Raw genomic sequence first — 18,463 nt, 5'->3', positions numbered from 1 at the left:
CAGGTGGAAATGGCATGGCAAGCCGTTCCACAGGACTACATCCAGCGTGTCTACGATCGTCTCCATGGGAGAATAGCAGCCTGCATTGCTGCGAAAGGTGGTTATACACTGTTCTAGTGCCGACATTGTGCATGCTCTGTTGCCTGTGTCTATGTGCCTGTGGTTCTGTCAGTGTGATCATGTGATGTTTCTGACCCCAGGAATGTGTCAATAAATTTTCCCCTTCCTGGGACAATGAATTCACGGTGTTCTTATTTCAATTTCCAGGAGTGTACATCTGAAAGATGATGTCTATTGAAATTTCGCGCCAGTCGCATAAGAGCGGCGTTAGTAGCGCCACTACGAGGATCCAAGTCACGTCTGCTTTCAGTAGACGCTGTAAGAGTTTTGAGCGTTAGTTACCTTTGAGAATGGACGTGGTGAGTTGATGTTATTCAAGAACGTCTCTAAGGCGACAAAGACGCCATTACCAACACTTCACTGAGTTTGAATAAGGTCGTGAAATAGGGCTACAAGAGGTGGACGTTGCTTCTGCGATATTGCGGAGAAACATGCCAGGACTGTAGCCGCTGTGCGTGATTGTCGGCGATGGTGATCACGAAGATATACAGCTGCAAGGAGATTGGGCTCTGGGTGGCCGCGTGGCACTGCGGAAAGGGGGATTATCATGTTTGAGATATGGTTCTGTCGCATCGTGCTGCATCTCCAATAGCAATCTGAACAGCAGTTGGCACCAAAGTGAGGCAACGAACTGTAACAAATCGGGTACTTCAGGATAGCGAGCCAAACTCTCTGTAAGGTGTGTTCCATTGAGCCCAGACCACCACCATTTGCGACTTCAGTGGTGTCAAGCGAGACCTTATTGAAGGGCGGGGTGGAGGTCTGCTGTGTTTTCTGATGAAAGCTGTTTCTGCCTCGGTGCCAGTGCTGATTCGGAGGAAGCTAGGTTAGAGTCTGCAACCAGTCAGTCTGTAGCCTATACACACTGGACCTGCGCCTGGAGTAATGATTGGAGTAGCGGTTTCGTATGGCAGCAGGAGCACTCTCGTTGTTATTTCATGCACCCTGACCGCAAAACTGTACGTCAGTCTGATGATTCGACCTGTTGTCCTGTCATTCATGAACAGCATTCCTGGGGGTGTTTCGCAACAGGATACCGCTCGCTCACATACTGCTGTTGTAAACCAATTAACCATCAACAGAGCGTTGACTTACTGCCTTGGCCTGCACGATCACCAGCTCTGTTTCCGATCGAGCACGTGTGGGACTTAATCGGACAACTTCAGCGTCTTCCACAAACAGCACTAACCGTCCCTGTATTGACTGACCAAATGCAACAGGCATTAATCTCCATCCCACAAACTGACATCGCCACCTGTGCAGCACAATGCATGCACTTTGCATACCTGCATTTTCAACATTCAGGTGGAAATTTCATTACTCTACATTTTTTTTTTTTTTTTTGGCGTTGCGATATTTTTTCCTTTCAGTGTATTTAAAAACAAGAATGCATTGCACATTTGATACCGATAATTTTACTGCTATTTCGGTCGTTTAAATTCCTATGATCAGATTTTTTTCAGTGCACTTATGGTGGTAACTTAAATTTCAAGAAATGCTTCGTCAGAGTTACGTGATTTCGGGGAACCTCCAGGACCGTCGACCGTTAACACTGTACCGAAAATTCCGTCGCCACAAAGTAAAAAAGAGAAGATGACGTCACACAGTAATAACTCCCAAGCTGGCTGATAGATGAAGAATCATTGACAGGGAATCCTTTCACATTCTAAGTGCTAAGAATAAGAAAATGCAGGCTGCTAACATCAATTGGGATGGTAATTTATTAGCAACATTCAGAGGTAACAAGATGGTAGCGAGTCTTTCTGTTATTGACCAACTTCTTGTAGTGTTGCCATTGCGATATGAGACTGGAAAACACCTATCTACAGCTGTATGTGGAAGTTACTGAATGGGGGATTCAGTCCTATGTTTAAACTTAAGTTTTTTTTTTCAACTGAAGGTTGTAAACTTTTACGCCAGAAAGAGGCGCCACGCACATGCAGGACTGCAATCTCTCGTATACAAAAACGAGAAAGGGAACCAGTATGTGCTTCAGATGGTATTAGAGTATTCGAGGGCGTGAAAAATACATTACCAAAAAATAAGCTTATAAATTAGGGTGCAGCAATCAGTTGTCTTTTTTAGATTTTATTGTGCAAATCCAGATTTCGGCTAATAGTTATTCTCAAAGCTAAAAATACAAAAGTACTTAGTCTGATGCTATAATAAAAAATTACAGCCGGCCGGAGTGGCCGTGCGGTTCTAGGCGCTACAGTCTGGAGCCGAGCCACCGTTACGGTCGCAGGTTCGAATCCTGCCTCGGGCATGGATGTGTGTGATGTCTTAGTTAGGTTTAAGCAGTTTTAAGTTCTAGGCGACTGATGACCTAAGAAGTTAAGTCGCATAGTGCTCAGACCCATTTTTAAAAAGTTACTACCAATGGCATAATTTTATGGTTTGTGTATTATATACTGCTGTTTTTCATTCTCAAGCATGTAAGTCCCTGTTGTTCGGGCTTCACTCACAGTTCTTTGAATACTACTGTATACAGAAGGTAGGCTGTGTGGAGAACACATTGGTTGGTTTTGTGGCGCCCTCTATATGAACTACGTACATAATATTTAATGGAAGAAAGACACTACAAATTTACATGGGAATTTCGTAATAAAAACACAAGTAAAATTCTTTACCTTGCTGCGCGACTTATTTCATATTTGCCGGTAAATATAGAAAATACATGTAAGAAAATTTCCATGTTCCACACCTTGAGTCAGTTGTCTTATTCTTTAAACATCTAAGTGACGTCAGATGGGTAAAACCTTTTTTTTTTAATTATTTATAAGACACAAGAAGGCACATGCTAAATGCAACTATTAGAGTTGATCTGATTGAAATGTTTTTATCTTCGTATTATTTTTCGCTCTATATTATAACAACATAACAGGTATATTGTTCCTCTTATTTGCTAAATAGTTCATAGATAGCGCTAAATGTCAGCTGGATGGATGGATGGATGGATGGTTTAGCTGGGCTATTCCATTGCAGATGTAGAGCGTACTATCCTCTTTGTCACTTCAACCCGATTTTTCTTTTAAATACAATAAAACCAACGCACTGAATTGCTGTTAATAACAATGTACACGCATCTGAGGTAACATACCATGGAGAAAGTTCTTATAACTATCATACTTGTACAATATTATGCTAAAGGCTGCTACATATTTGCAAGACGGCAGCAGCTGCTTCCCTCTCCCGGATGATGCCCTCTCTCCCTCCATTTATCCCTCCTATCAACTCTGATCTTCACCCCCCTCCTTTCCTCTGTCCTTTTCCTGGGCTCCCTCTCCCCTGCCTTCCATCCTTTTTTTCCCCACCTACCCTCGCTCTGTCCCCCTTCTCCCTCCCCCCCCCCAAGTCCTTTTGCATTTTCCCTTTCCCTCTCGTGTCTGCCCTACCCCTTCCCCCCCTTATGAGTCCTCTCCCTCCTTTGGTTACCCCCCCCCCTTTCGTTTATCCTCTCCTCCCTCCTTGTCTCCCCCCCCCATCTGTCCAGGTCCCCCCCCCCCCATCTGCCCTCGGCTATGGTGAGTTATCTTTGTGCCGACATTTTAGTACAGTGTTCACAGTGAGAGTTCAATGTTGTGTGTCCTCTCCGAAGTGTTGCGAACGGACATCATACTGTCGCTGGGTGCGATTTTTACATCTCTTGCAAACAGAAACCAGACTGTCGCCATGTTTTTTAATTGTCTGTCTACTATGTTACCTGTCTGATTCCTGTGTATTTTATTAGCTTTGCCAACCCTTAATTCATGTTTTACCTTTCCACAATTTTCCGCCGTTGTACAATTTCAGTCACCGTTTGATCGCCTGCTTTTATTGTTTGTCTTTTTTCTTACGTTTTAAAAGTCTGTAGGCTGCAGAGCATCATAATAAGCTGCTGCCAGCCCGCCCCCATCGGGGGGGAATCGAAATACAATAATGGAAAAAAAGAGCTACTTCGTTCCCCCTGGGTCAAAGATAAAATCGTTTAAATCAGATCAACTCTAATTGTTGTATATAGCATGTGCCTTCTTGTGTCTTATTTACATTTTTTTTAAAAAAGGTTTTTACCCATCTGACGTTACTTAGATATTTAAAGAACAAAACAACTGACTCACAAGGAGTGGAACCTGGAAATTTTCTTTTATATATATATTTCATATTTATTTTTTGAAATTCCCATGTAAATTTGAAGTGTCTTTCGTCGCAAGTTCGAATCCTGCCTCGGGCATGGATGTGTGTGATGTCCTTACGTTTGTTAGGTTTAATTAGTTCTAAGTTCTAGGGGAATGATGACCTCAGAAGTTGAGTCCCATAGTGCTCACAGCCATTTGAACCATTTTAAAATGAGTCAATAGTAGATTACATTTTCGTATCGTGGTACTTTTCAGGGTTGCTTTTTCGGCAAGCGTGTTGTCACCTTATGGTAACCGGTAAGGAGCTATCCACAGCAGAAATACTGAATATGATGTCCAGAATGTCAATCTAACAGTTCCCCTATAGGAGGCATTGAGTCTATGCAGCTGACGTTCTGCTGTACGCGCAAATAATACGATAACATCTGGTCCTGTTTATTTGTCCCAGATATATTACGCTTTAGGAATTATTGAGATGATTTTGTCGTGTAGCGTATTCGGTACTTCTACCACTGTATTTACAAAATTCTGTGGACAGTTCTCGTCGCTCCTTGCACTTTACTGCCTAGTGATTACCTGTTAATATTATTTCCTTCTCTCATCACAGCTGTTGAGATAATTATGCAGATAAATATAATTAAAAATACATATTATCCTCTAAATAACTCAGAAGGACTTCTTTAGGATTATCTTTTCCAAAAATATACCAAAGATTCTCCATAGAGTATTTAGTTGTAAAACCATTCGGATTGTTAATCGTGTACATCTTGATGCCACATTAAGTCTCTCTCTTCGTGTATGTTGTCTGAATGATCATCTCGGCTGCCACCGAATCATTGGCTAAGGAAATGTCTTTTCCATGGTTAAATACTTGACGTTCTTCTCTTCAAAAAATTAGCATCCTTCACATTCGATCATCTGGTTTTGGGTAGTTAGATGGCGGGGTTCTTAGCTAACTGGAATGAACATAAGATGGTAATAACTTCCTTTTCCCAAACATGTAACATTTTATGAATTTTCAAACAGATTTTTTCCGGTATTCTTACATTTGAAGAAATTCTCAGAAAGTCGAATTGTTACGTTCTTAATTTGCGTGCTAACAGTAGTGGTACCATATTTTGTCACGTTTCACATCAACAAATGTATAATGCAGCAAAGCAATGTGGGACTAAGCAAAGAACAGCCGTAAGTAAATACCAAAAAATGTGCAGGCAGACAACACTCCTTGATGTGAACGAAAATCGGACATCAAATACCACCACTAAATCAATAAAACGAAACACGTTTGGTGACAAAAGTACGCATTTTCTTGTTGTTGGACAGACAAAATTTAGATATCTTCAGTAGTTGTTATATGCTTCCACGTTCCCAGTGAGAAATATATTCTCTTGCCTTTCTTTTATCAACTACGCACTGAATCATTTTGTGTTTCAAGTGTAGCCTGAGGAGATCCACTGGTTTGTTATCAAGAGGACGAATATTTCAGTGGCTTGTTTATTGTTGCCAGTGTTGATAGTTGATTAGCAAATATTCATCATCATACTGGCAACCTTTTACGATACTGCAATGTCACGTAACTCATTTGTGCCTGTGATGCAAGTGCTAAGCTCCTTAATTCTTAGTTTCCAGCCATCTTCCTCTCGTTCATTTTCATTTATCTCATACTCGTTCGTAAAGTACAATCAGTAACTACGGGTCCATCAATTTTTCTTGTTTTATGCTCTTCTTCGCGTGAAAACGTCCCAGTATAGGTCGTTTAGCCATCATTTCAGACAATGCACATTGCGAAAAACCAAGGAATAGTTAACAGTTTGGAAGGCAAGATAATGAGTCTTGAGACTTTTTTAGTTGCTTATGTAAACATGATTTCTTAGCTGAAAACTTACGCAGGGTTCAGCACAAGAATTCACTCGCTTAAAAGCGTTAGCCGTACGGTCTCTCGGCTCATACTGGTCATCTTGAGCACCAATCACGAACGTGTTAAGGGACTCACTCCATTTCGGGCTCAGTGAGGTCTCCGGCCAACCAGAGTTCTTTCCGTGCTTCCCGAAATCAGTACCGGTGAACGCCAGAAAGTTGCTTTTGAACAGGTCGCCGTCGATTTACTACTCCATATGGGCCAAATATCAACGATATCGTCAAAGGGATTTCGTTCATTCTTTCCAAAAGAGGCGTCCGAAAGCGAATGCATGACCGAAGCATCGAAACGTGGATGCTCACCACAGACTTGGTCTCGTCCATGTCCAGCGTACCTCTCACAACACTCCTTTCTCGTTTGGCTGTCTAACTTGCCTTTCAGTCCGATCAATGCAAAAATATCACTGCACGTACCGACTCTAACACTATGGTTAGGAGTTCCACTCTGTTTCTGTAAGTGTTATTTCATTTAAGTTGACGAGTTGTGCTGCTTAGATTTACGTATAATTATCTAATTCTTTGTTCAGAACATTCACCATCGAAGTCATAAGCTCCTAAACTCATAGCGTTGTGGAAATCTCCGTATTAACCGTCCAATCAGTACTTTCCTGATTGTTCGTGCCCATGTCATACCTCCATCCTTGAATTTAATCTCCCACGAACAAAGATTGGTCATTATTACAAGTTGAAGACTTTTGTAAAGCATTCCGCACCAACACGTAGTAAAGTGACACAGATGTCAAAACTCTCTCTCTCTCTCTCTCTCTCTCTCTCTCTCTCTCTCTCTCTCTCTCTCTCTCTCTCTCTGTGTGTGTGTGTGTGTGTGTGTGTGTGTGTGTGTGTGTGTGTGTGTGTGTGTGCGTGTGGAAATTTTTCAGTAAGTACGAGGGTCCTTCAATAATTAAGAGACAAATTGTCCTATTAGCAGGGCAAGTTTGATACTTTCATGGCTTTAAGTTGGCATCACTGGGACGAGCACTCAGCTGATGTATCAACATTGTTTTGTTTATAACCTCAAAAATACATTTCAAGATGGCGAGTCCGCTTGAAACGTCCACATTAGTTGAACAACGTTCAGTTATTCGTTTTTTTACTTGTTGTAGGCGAGAAACCAGTGAATATATACTGTAGAATGTCTAAAGTTTGTGATGAAGGTTTTATGAATAGTGAAATTTTTTTTACAGTGAGTAGAGCAGTTAAAAAATGGTCGCGACTCACTGACTAACGAACACCGCTCTGGCCGACCAATTGCAGTTTCAACTCCCTCGCTTGAAAGTCGAATTCAAGACTTCATTCGTGCCGACCGCCGAGTAACTGTGGATATGCCAGTTGATAAGGTTCAATTAGTACTGGTACAGTTGGATCCCAAAGGAGTTGACGCGACTACACAAGGAAACAAGTTTGAGAGTGTGCACAGAGCTAAAGGAACGTTATGAAAGAGAAGGTGAGCACTTCCTCAGCAAAATTTTAACTTTTGATGACACTTGGGTTCACTATTTTGAACCATAATCAAAAAGACAAAGCCTGGAGTGGAAGCACACAAACTCACTTGTCAAGAAAAAATTCAAAACCCAAGCATCAGCAGGGAAAGTCATGTTGACGGTGTTTTGGGATGCTGAAGATCCGTATTTTTGTGATTATCTCGAAGAGCGGCGTACAATGAACAGCCAATACTACTCGGATTTGCTTTTAAACAAGGTGAAGCCAGCCATGAGAGAGACGTTTTAGATATCAGAGGAGAGGTGTGATTCTCCAGCAAGACAGCGCACGTCCTCGTATTGTACAACTAACCCGTGGAACCATCGACAAAATGGCCTAGGAAGTACTGCCTCATCCCCTTTTCAGTCCTGGTTTAGTACCTAGTGATTTCCATTTGTTAGGTGCATTACATAGAAAGAGGTTCCAGGACAACGAGAGCTTGAAAAACTTTGTGGGAAATTGGTTCAAACATCAAGATAGTTATTTGCAGCATGAATAAAAAAAGCTTGCAACCCGTTGAAACAAGTGCATAAATGTTCAGTGGGATTCTTTTGAAAAGTAGAAAAAGTATTGCTTTGCAGAAACAAGCGCATTTTTCTCCAGGCCAATTTATCTGTCTAATTATTGAATGACCCTCGTACATTATCCGATCTGAGTAGTATGCAGGGCAAAAATCGGTTAATAAAATGTTTAATTTCAACTATGTGGTTTTTAGGAAATAGTGCTTCGTATTGTGCGACCTTTTATATTAATAATGAATGAGTCACAGAAAAGATTAACTTTATCTCAATAATTAGTTACGATCTTAGTCACAGGTTTACCTCAAAGGTATGAATAATCCGAATTGAAAGTGACAAAGTAAGAACGTCGTCGCCACGTAGAATATGAAAGTACATATTTCTGACGTGTACGCTGAGTTCTGTTCTTTTTTTTTTTTTTCACTTTCAGAAATTTCGATTGGGTGTTATGAAATAACTCAAACACTCGCACGAATAAGCGCCGGTCCGCTGCGGAATTAATATGTACTATAAAGCATTTCAAAAGTACCTCTGTTTCATTTTGTATGAAGATTTCCTTGTGTACTATTTGTCTTATTCGTCGTGTTACGTGGAACAGTACTAAAAGTAGCTCTAAAATAGTAATGATAAACATTATAGAGAGATTTTTTTCTTTCGATACCCACTTCCTATATTTACAGGTACGATGTATCATGGTTAGTAAAATAAATCATTTTGTCTTTTAGGAATTTCCGGGTCAAAGGAAAAGAACGGCGCTAAACGACGGCCAATGGATGTTGAAGTGGAAGACAGAAAGCATTGGCAACAACAAGTGGAACAGAAAGAACAGCAACTCCAGCAGAACCACTTACAAGAGCAACAACAAAAAGATCAGCAAGAACAACCACCCCAGAAGCAATACCAGCACACTCAGCCTCACCAACAGTCTTCACCTCATCAGCAGTCCTTGTATCACCACCAACAGCCTTCTCCATACCAGCAGTCCCCATATCACCACCAGCAACCTTCACCACATCAGCAGTCCCCATATCACCACCAGCAACCTTCACCACATCAGCAGTCACCATATCACCACCAGCAGCCTTCACCACATCAGCAGTCCCCATACCATCAACAGCAGCCTTCACCACATCAGCAGTCCCCATACCATCAACAGCCGCCTTCACCACATCAGCAGTCTCCATACCATCAACAGCAGCCTTCACCACATCAGCAGTCCCCATACCACCACCAACAGCCTTCACCCCATCAGAAATCTCCATATCTCCAACAAGCAGCATCACCACATCCACAGTCCCCACTTAATCACCAACAGCTGCCGCCCCATCATCAGGCTGCTCAACACCACCAGCAGCCATCGGAAATACACCAACAGCCCTCTCAACATCACCAACAACTGTCACCACTGCAACAGACCCCTCAGCATCACCAGCAGCCATCACCAATTAGCCAACAGGCTCCTCAACATCACCAGCAGCCATCTACACTACAACAGCGCCAAGAGCCATCACCACTTAACCAACAGGACACTCAGGATCACAAACTCCCATCACCACTACAACAGACCCCACAGAACCGTCGGCAGCCATCGCCACTTCAGAAACAGAGCCTACAGTATCACCAGCAGCCATCACCTTATCACCAACAGTCATCACACCACCAGCAGTCATCACCTTATCACCAGCTCCCATCCCCTTACCACCATCAACCATCACCATACCAACAACAGCCCTCTCAGCACCACGAGCAGTCTTCACCAAATACCCAAGAAGCACATCAACAACATCACAAATCACCACCACAGGATCACCAACAGTCTTCGCCACAGCAGCAGCAGCTTCAACCACAGAAACCGCCTCCGTCACCGCATCAGCAACTGCCTCTGCAACACCACCACCAACAAGCCTCTCAGCTCCACCAGCAGACTCCACAGGAGGTGTCACAGAAAAAACAGCAACAGCAGCAGGAAAACCACTGCGATACTCAGCAAGGTCAAACCGAGTAAGTATTTAAGCATGTATGTGATAAATTTCTTTTCAGCCTCTAATAATACTGTTCACATGAATTACAATTCCACATGACTTCACGAAAGAAGACATATCTGCATTAGCACTAACTGTTCACTGAGTGAACAGGTGTGTTCTCACCACCTCGTTACTGTTAAGATGCAGATAATTTGGACTGTTGTGTATGATTCATTGTCTCTAACACTCCAGAATTCCTTATTGAGGGAGACGATAAAATCTAAATTTAGATTTTTATACTGTATGAACGATTTTCAGACAATCAGGTGTCAGACGAGATGTCTTAACCAATGTGAAAAGTAAGTTTTTCGTTTACTCTTACATCATACAAAATATTCCTTTAAATAAAATAAAATATACTGAAATAAATTTACACTATGTGATCAAAAGTGTCCGGACGCCCCAAACCATACGTTTTTCGTATTACGTACATTGTGCTGCCACCTACTGCCAAGTACTCCATATCTGCAACCACAGTAGTCATTAGATATCGTGAGAGAGCAGAATGGGGCGTTCCGCGGAACTCATGAACTTCGAACGTGGTCAAGTGATTGGGTGTCACTTGGGTCATACGTCTGTACGTGAGATCTCCACACTCCTAAACATCCGTAGGTCTACTGTTTCCGATGTGATAGTCAAGTGGAAACGTGAAGGGACACGTACAGCACAAAAGCGTACCGGCCGACCTCGTCTGTTGACTGACAGACTACCGACAGTTGAAGACGATCATAATGTGTAATAGGCAGACATCTATCCAGACCATCACACAGAAATTTCAAACTGCATCAGGATCCACTGAAAGTACTATTACAGTTATACGGGAGGTGAGAAAACTTGAATTTCATGGTCGAACGGCTACTTATAAGCCACACATTACGCCGGTAAATGCCAAACGACGCCCCGCTTGGTGTAAGGAGCGCAAACATTGGGCAATTTAACAGTGGAAAAACGTTGTGTGGAGTGACGAATCACTGTACACAACGTGGCGATCCGAAGGCAGGGTGTGGGTATGAATGCACGGTGAACGTCAACTACCAGCGTGTGTAGTGCCAACAGTAAAACTCGGAGGCGGTGGTGTTATGATGTAGTCGTGTTTTTCATGGACGGGGCATCCACCCCTTGCTTTTTTTCGTGGCACTATCACAGCACAAGCCTTCATTGATGTTTTAAGCACCTTCTTGCTTCCCACTGTTGAAGGGCAATTCGGGGATGGCGATTGCATCTTTCAACACGATCGAGCACCTGTTCGTAATGCACGACCTGTGGCGGTGTGGGTACACGACAATAAGATCCCTGCAACGGACTGGCCTGCACAGAGTCCTGACCTGAATCTTATAGAGCACCTTTGGGCTGTTTTGGCACGCCGACTTCGTTCCAGGTCTCACCGACCGACATCGATACCTCTCCTCAGTGCAGCACTCCTTGAAGAATGGGCTGCTATTCCCCAAGAAACCTTTCAGCAACGAGTTGAACGTATGTCTGGGAGAGCGAAAGCTGTCATCAAGGCTGAGGGTGGGCCAACACCTTATTGAATTCCAGTATTACCGATGGAGGGCGCCACGAACTTGTAAGTAATTTTCAGCCAGGTGTCCGGATACTTTTGATCACATAATGTATATAATTGCACTGTAAGTACTAAGACATAATTAAACTTTTCTACTAGTGTAGCAGACTGTAATTAATGTACGTCTCTACATTGCTCGGTCACCACGAACGACCGACACTGCGTCCCGTCTGAATTCATGAGATTATTGATGAGATCCTTGGCAACTTTTTTCTACTCTTCAAGAACAGCTATCATCAGCTGTACAATAGTCTTGTGATGTATTAGCTTACTTAAAATTCTTCCAATAGAATGAAACGCTTGTTGAAAAGGATTTGCCGCTAAAGCAAACTGGTCGTGTCATTAGTGATACGACGCCTTGGGAGCAAACGAACAGCGCCATGAGTACGAGCATGAACATTAATGAAATGGAAAGCACCGGCAATAACGCCAGGCTGTCAAATCAGATGTCAGAATAGGACACACATGTACTTCAGGATAACGAGTTTAGAGCATCCACAATTTTTCATTCTAAGCTACACGCCAGCTGCTTCTGGTTCCACGCTGTCTTCGTAAAAACACGTGGCGGCATTATCGACAGCAAAAGGTGAGTTCTATAAAAAGCTGATCCAATCGTTCTGATCCGTTTGAAGATATCTTTCCATTCCTCTGCATTTACCCAGTTCCTTGGCTCACATAATCCCGCAAAGATCAAATTATCAGTTCATCTTTTTTTACCGTTCGATTATTAAAAGAAAGAAGGAATTGTTGACCTCGTTCTTATTGTCCTTCTAAGCCTCTCCAAAAACTCCTTAATTCATGTCGTTCGTTGTGCCCCTATCCACAGTATTATTCCGCTTCGTCTTCATACAACACAGCGCGAACTGGTAGTAGGCCAAATACCATGGGTCTGCACGCATATAATCAAACTTCGCGTAAACGCAGTGAATGAATAACGCTGGTCAGGGTAATGTCGCGGTAGGGTGGAGCGATACTCTAGGCTCAGCTGTGGGCGTTCCGCATGTAAACTCTGACGGTTCTCGCCTAGTGTGTTGGCGTAGTGGCTAAGCAGGACTATGATCCCCGTCCTCTCATCCAGTTGCAGGTATTCCTTGCTGCGCAAGCACTGTGAGCAAATTATTCGTGGACACACTGAGTAATATCCTGGGATATGGCATCAGTATACAGGAGTAGGCTCCGAATGACTTCCTACACAGAGATCCGATAGTCTTCACAGTATGAGTCGTCGTCGTCTCATCTTCGTCCCCTTCAGCGAAACGCGTAGCACTGCTGCAGCATTCATGTTTAATAAAACATTGAAATGCCTTTTATAGCGATCAGATTCTAGGTGGAATGCGAAAACAAATGTCACCATTAAACGTCTCTTGCCCATATTTAAATAAGCCTGTTGATCTACAACGAAAATTAAAATTCAAACAACAGTAAATAACTTCCATATTCATTCTCTGCAGTAGTCTCTTTGTGAATAGCAGTTACTTTGTCCAAAGCTTCTTGGTGAGCAACTCGCTCTACTTGAACATGTAGACATTCGGGAGAAAGTGGCCTCACCCGATATATAGGTCCGTGCATGGTACCAATATGTTCCAAAAAGCCGCGCGAAAATACGATTTTTCAGAGGGCCATATCTTGCATTCTATTTATCAGAGATAGTCCTCGGCCTAGCGGCCATTAGCATTCCCATCGGGAAAACGGCCATACCGTAGCTATGATGCAGTAGGATCAAAATTTAATTGAGCAAATCGTTTGGTTCTTTTGCGCTAGGTATGGTCTAGGGTGGACCCTAGATGAGTTAAAAGAGCACCATTTGTTCATGGGCGATCAGTGGGAAAACCCGGAAAAGCTATGGTTTTTCGGTTATGGCCTATAATTTCTGTGCATGGTAGATCGTCGAAATTTAAACCGTACGCTCATAAGATGATGTTCTCAAGGGAACTTGAAACTTTTTCAGAATCACTATTCGCTACCGAGATCCAGAAGTTGAAAGTTATCGCACTTTACACACGTAAAGTATGCAGGTAATATCCAGTCTGAGCCATGAAAGTAGTGAACACTCGCCAGGAGTTCTGGGGTCATGGCAAGGGTTCTGAGTTCACGATTTAGTTAGGAGGCTGGCGTCTTTGAAATGGCGACGAAAAACATAGTTTCGTGACATCGGACATTTCGAAGTATTGTCACAGTGAATGAAAACATCTATTATTTTCACAAACAGATTATTTTTGCCATTGAACGAACGCAGTACTCTCAAGAATAACCAGACTTCACCCAACGTCTTTCGCTGGTTACTGGAGGCTCACATGACCCAGAAACTGTTTTTTTGTTTCTCCATGGAAGAGGGTAGGGTTTGTTTTAGAGCTCGGCCCATGGTAGAAACTTAGTGAGCTGGGTGTAGAATAGAGGAGTCCACTTGGAAAAGTTTAAAATGAAATGTACAGTTCTGGCATTTGTCTTTCAACTAAAGTAAACCACCAGAAAGCATTGACTGCGGCATGTTTTAATTGCAGTTATTGAACATAATATGTTGTACACGGGATGACCCTGGTGGATTTGTCAATTTTTAGAGATATAACAGGGACTTTCTTTCGAAGCAAGAAAGGCTAGTAAACATGACCTCTAAAATACATACCTTAAGAGCTACGAGAACTGGTTCATGTTCGCTACTGTGAAACAGATCACCTCTACTGAACAAGTGCTCGTCGCCCTTGCGGTATTCATTTTAGAGCCCATATTTGCTAGACTTCCTGCTTCGAGTGATCGTTCCTGTCATATCCATGAATATTGACCAATCCTCCTGGGACACGTTGTAAAGAGGATGAACCTGAACCTCAGCAACATCATTTCAGAGATGGTTCAGGTATATTTCGTATTTTGGTGTAAGGAACCCGTTGTCTGCGGTGGCTCGTTGCGGAATACGTTATTTTGAAACAAACAGCATGGATGGGTAAAACAGTCCTGTTAAACCGGTACAGGTACTTTAGTATTGAATATCCGAAACTTTTCGGTATTTGTTTGGTCTCGGCTGTAACAAGTTTTCTGAATTTCTTACTAGTAACTGAGAAACAAAATGGCGTTAACTTTGTCATAGCAGGGGTGGAAAAATTTTTGATTTTAAATAAACAATGTAAGTAAATTTTTTTTACAAGAGAGTGACGCTTATTATTAAAATTTCCATTGCTTTTAAATATTGGGCGGTTAGATAAAATAGGAAATGCTATCAGTGCTATTTCAGCAACAACACAAACGGTTAGAAACTAGTAGCAACAAACACATGGCATAAGAATCTGTACGCACTGCTCAGACAATAACGTAGTTGCCGTGTGGTGTGGACTACTACACGGTACGCGTGTACGCGCAGTCCACTAGACATTCCCCCACCTCGTCTTTACGGTACTTTCTCGTGTCGTCTTCAGATGATTTGATTGAAGAATAACACCACCTTAGTTTGTAAGTATTTGCTTTCAAAGATCAAAAACTACAGGACGCACAATATATTTTCGACATAATATAAGCAGAAAAAGTCCACAATGTACGTTAGAAAACAGGTAAATGTGATAGATACACTTATTAACTTATTGACGTGTTATAAACATGGGGTAACTGAGCCCTTAATTTCTCTCTCGCTTCGTTATGGCCAGGGGACATCGGCTGGTACGTACTTCTCAATTCAATAAACTTTACCAACAGCCGTATACTAAGTTATTTTATTTTATTTCGAGCGCAACCAGTTTCGGCAATTCATTTTGCCATCTTCAGGCCCCATACGTTTTTTTTCGAATCAACGTGCTTATCTTATAGCGCCATAAAACTGAATGCCGCCGGCCGGTGTGGCCGTGCGGTTCTAGGCGCTTCAGTTTGGAACCACGTGACCGCTACGGTCGCAGGTTCGAATCCTGCCTCGGGTATAGATGTGTGTGCTGTCCTTAGGTTAGTTAGGTTTAATTAGTTCTACATTCTAGGGGACTGATGACTTCAGAAGTTAAGTGCTCAGAGCCATTTGAACTGGATACCGTGAATCCTAGTGGCTGTGCAACTGAGTCATAGGAAAGCGTGACCCCAACTGACTCAGTCAGCTGGGCTCACGCTTTCGTATGAATCAGTTGCACAGCGACTAGGATTCACGGTATCCAGTTTTATGGCGCTATACGATAAGACTGCAGATGAAAAATGACTGTGATGTGGTTGCCTTCGCCGCGCCACTCTTCCATTGCGTTCTGCGAACGCCTGCAGGAGGTGCATATCGACCATTTCTCAATCAGTAAACCTGTCCATACTGTTACATTTCACTGTTGACGTGTAACACTGTTGGAAATTACAAGCCCGAGTAGAACACAGCAGTACCGAATTCGAACTTGAGGACGAAGGGGCCATTACTGTTGTTAACAACAGATTTCCTGAGTGAAAGGAACAAGTTTTTGCCAAACATGCGCTTACGTTTGCACTGTTTTGCAGATATTTTTAGTGCAGTCCAGACAATGGAAAATGACGCTAACAAATCAAATGAAACAAAATTGTGTTTCGACCAAGGTACGTTGTTGTTGTTGTTGTTGTTCTTGTTGTTTTTCAGTCTTGAGACTTCTTTGATGTAGCTCTCCATACTATTCTATCCTGTACAAGCTTCTTCATCTCCCAGTGCTTACTGCAACCTACATCCTTCTGAATCTGCTTAGTGTATTCATCTCTTGGTCTCCCTCTACGATTTTTACCTTCCACACTGCCCTCCAGTGCTAAATTTGTGATCCCTTGATGCCTCAGAACATGTCCTACCAACCGGTCCCTTCTTCTTATCAAGTTGCGCCACAAACTCCTCTTCTGGCCAATTCTATTCAGTACCTCCTCATTGGTTATGTGATCTACCCATCTAATCTTCAGCGTTCTTCTGTAGCACCACATTTCGAAAGCTTCTGTTCTCTTCTTGTACAAACTATTTATCGTCCATGTAAAATTTTCAAAATTTTTAGGTGTGTCCATTGATGAGAGGTTAAACTGGAAGCAGCACATTGATGATATGCTGAAACGTCTGAGTTCAGCTACGTATGCTATTAGGGTTATTGCAAATTTTGTGATAAGAATCTCAGTAAATTAGCTTACTATGCCTACTTTCATTCACTGCTTTCGTATGGCATCATATTCTGGGGTAATTCATCGTAGAGTAGAAAAGTATTCATTGCCCAAAAACGTGTAATCAGAATAATTGCTGGAGCCCACCCACAGTCATCCTGCAGACATCTATTTAAGGATCTAGGGATCCTCACAGTAACCTCACAGTATATATATTCACTTATGAAATTTGTTGTTAATAATCCAACTCAGTTCAAAAGTAATAGCAGTGTGCATAGCTATAACACCAGGAGAAAGGATGATCTTCACTATTCAGGGTTAAATCTGACTTTGGCACAGAAAGGAGTAAATTATGCTGCCACAAAAGTCTTTGGTCACTTACCAAACAGCACCAAAAGCCTGACAGATAGCCAGCTAACATTTAAAAATAAATTAAAAAAGAATTTATAGATGACAACTCCTTCTACTCATTGGCTGAATTTTTAGATATAAATTAAGGGAGGGAAAAAACTAACTTAAGCATTAGTGTCGTGCAATATTTTGTGTAATGTAATATCTTGTACAGACATCTTTTAATAACCTGACACGTTCCACATCATTACGAAGTGTCGTATTCATGACCTATGGAACAAGAATTAATCTACTCTAATCTGTTTCACTTCCAAACGTGGCTACACTCCATACAAATACTTCCTGATACTTAAATCTATACTCGATGTTAACAAATTTCTATTTTTCAGAAACGCTTTCCTTGTCATTGCCAGTCTACATTTTATATCCTCTCTACTTCGGCCATCATCAGTTATTTTGCTCCCAAAATAGCAAAACGCCTTTACTACTTTAAGTGTCTCATTTCCTAATCTAATTCCCTCAGCATCACTCGACTTAATTCGACTACATTCCACTATCCTCGTTTTGCTTTTGTTGATGTTCATCGTATATCCTCCTTTCAAGACACTGTCCCCCCTTCTAACAGCCGTGTACCGCAAGTCTCTAAAGAAACGGAAGGTTCCAAATGATTGGAAAAGAGCACATGTAGTCCCAGTCTTCAAAAGGGGTCGTCGAGCAGATGTGCAAAACAATAGACCTGTATCTCTGACGTCGATCTGCTGTAGAATTTTAGAACATGTTTTTTGCTCGAGTATCATGTCGTTTTTGGAAACCCAGAATCTACTCTGTAGGAATCAACATGGATTCCGGAAACAGCGATCGTGTGAGACCCAACTCGCTTTATTTGTCGTGAGACCCAGAAATTATTAGATAAGGCTCCCAGGTAGATGCTATTTTCCTAGACTTCCGGAAGGCGTTCGATACAGTTCCGCACTGTCGCCTGATAAACAAAGTAAGAGCCTACGGAATATCAGACCAGCTGTATGGCTGAATTGAAGAGTTTTTAGCAAACAGAAAACAGCATGTTGTTATCAATGGAGAGACGTCTACAGACGTTAAAGTAACCTCTGGCGTGCCACAGGGGAGTGTTACGGGACCATTGCTTTTCACAATATATATATATATATAAATGACCTAGTAGATAGTGTCGGAAGTTCCATGCGGCTTTTCGCGGATGATGCCGTAGTATACAGAGAAGTTGCAGCATTAAAAAATTGTAGCGAAATGCAGGAAGATCAGCAGCGGATAGGCACTTGGTGTAGGGATTGGCAACTGACCCTT

The 18,463-nt window shown here is 42.2% G+C and overlaps 1 protein-coding gene across 5 annotated transcripts in view; it reads left to right on the top strand.

Moving 5' to 3' along the window:
* The window catches only part of LOC126353854 (uncharacterized), an 830,655-nt gene that overhangs the window by 532,210 nt on the left and 279,982 nt on the right, over nucleotides 1-18,463 (top strand). For all 5 annotated transcript variants that reach the window (XM_050003019.1, XM_050003018.1, XM_050003020.1 and 2 more), the window contains one exon: nucleotides 8,875-10,150. In XM_050003019.1, coding sequence (XP_049858976.1) covers nucleotides 8,875-10,150 — 1,276 coding nt within the window. The remainder of the gene's footprint in view (nucleotides 1-8,874; nucleotides 10,151-18,463) is intronic.

The sequence above is a fragment of the Schistocerca gregaria genome, chromosome 3 (assembly GCF_023897955.1).
Source record: "Schistocerca gregaria isolate iqSchGreg1 chromosome 3, iqSchGreg1.2, whole genome shotgun sequence".
Classification (NCBI taxonomy): domain Eukaryota; kingdom Metazoa; phylum Arthropoda; class Insecta; order Orthoptera; family Acrididae; genus Schistocerca; species Schistocerca gregaria.
This window is presented reverse-complemented; position numbering and strand designations above follow the sequence as displayed.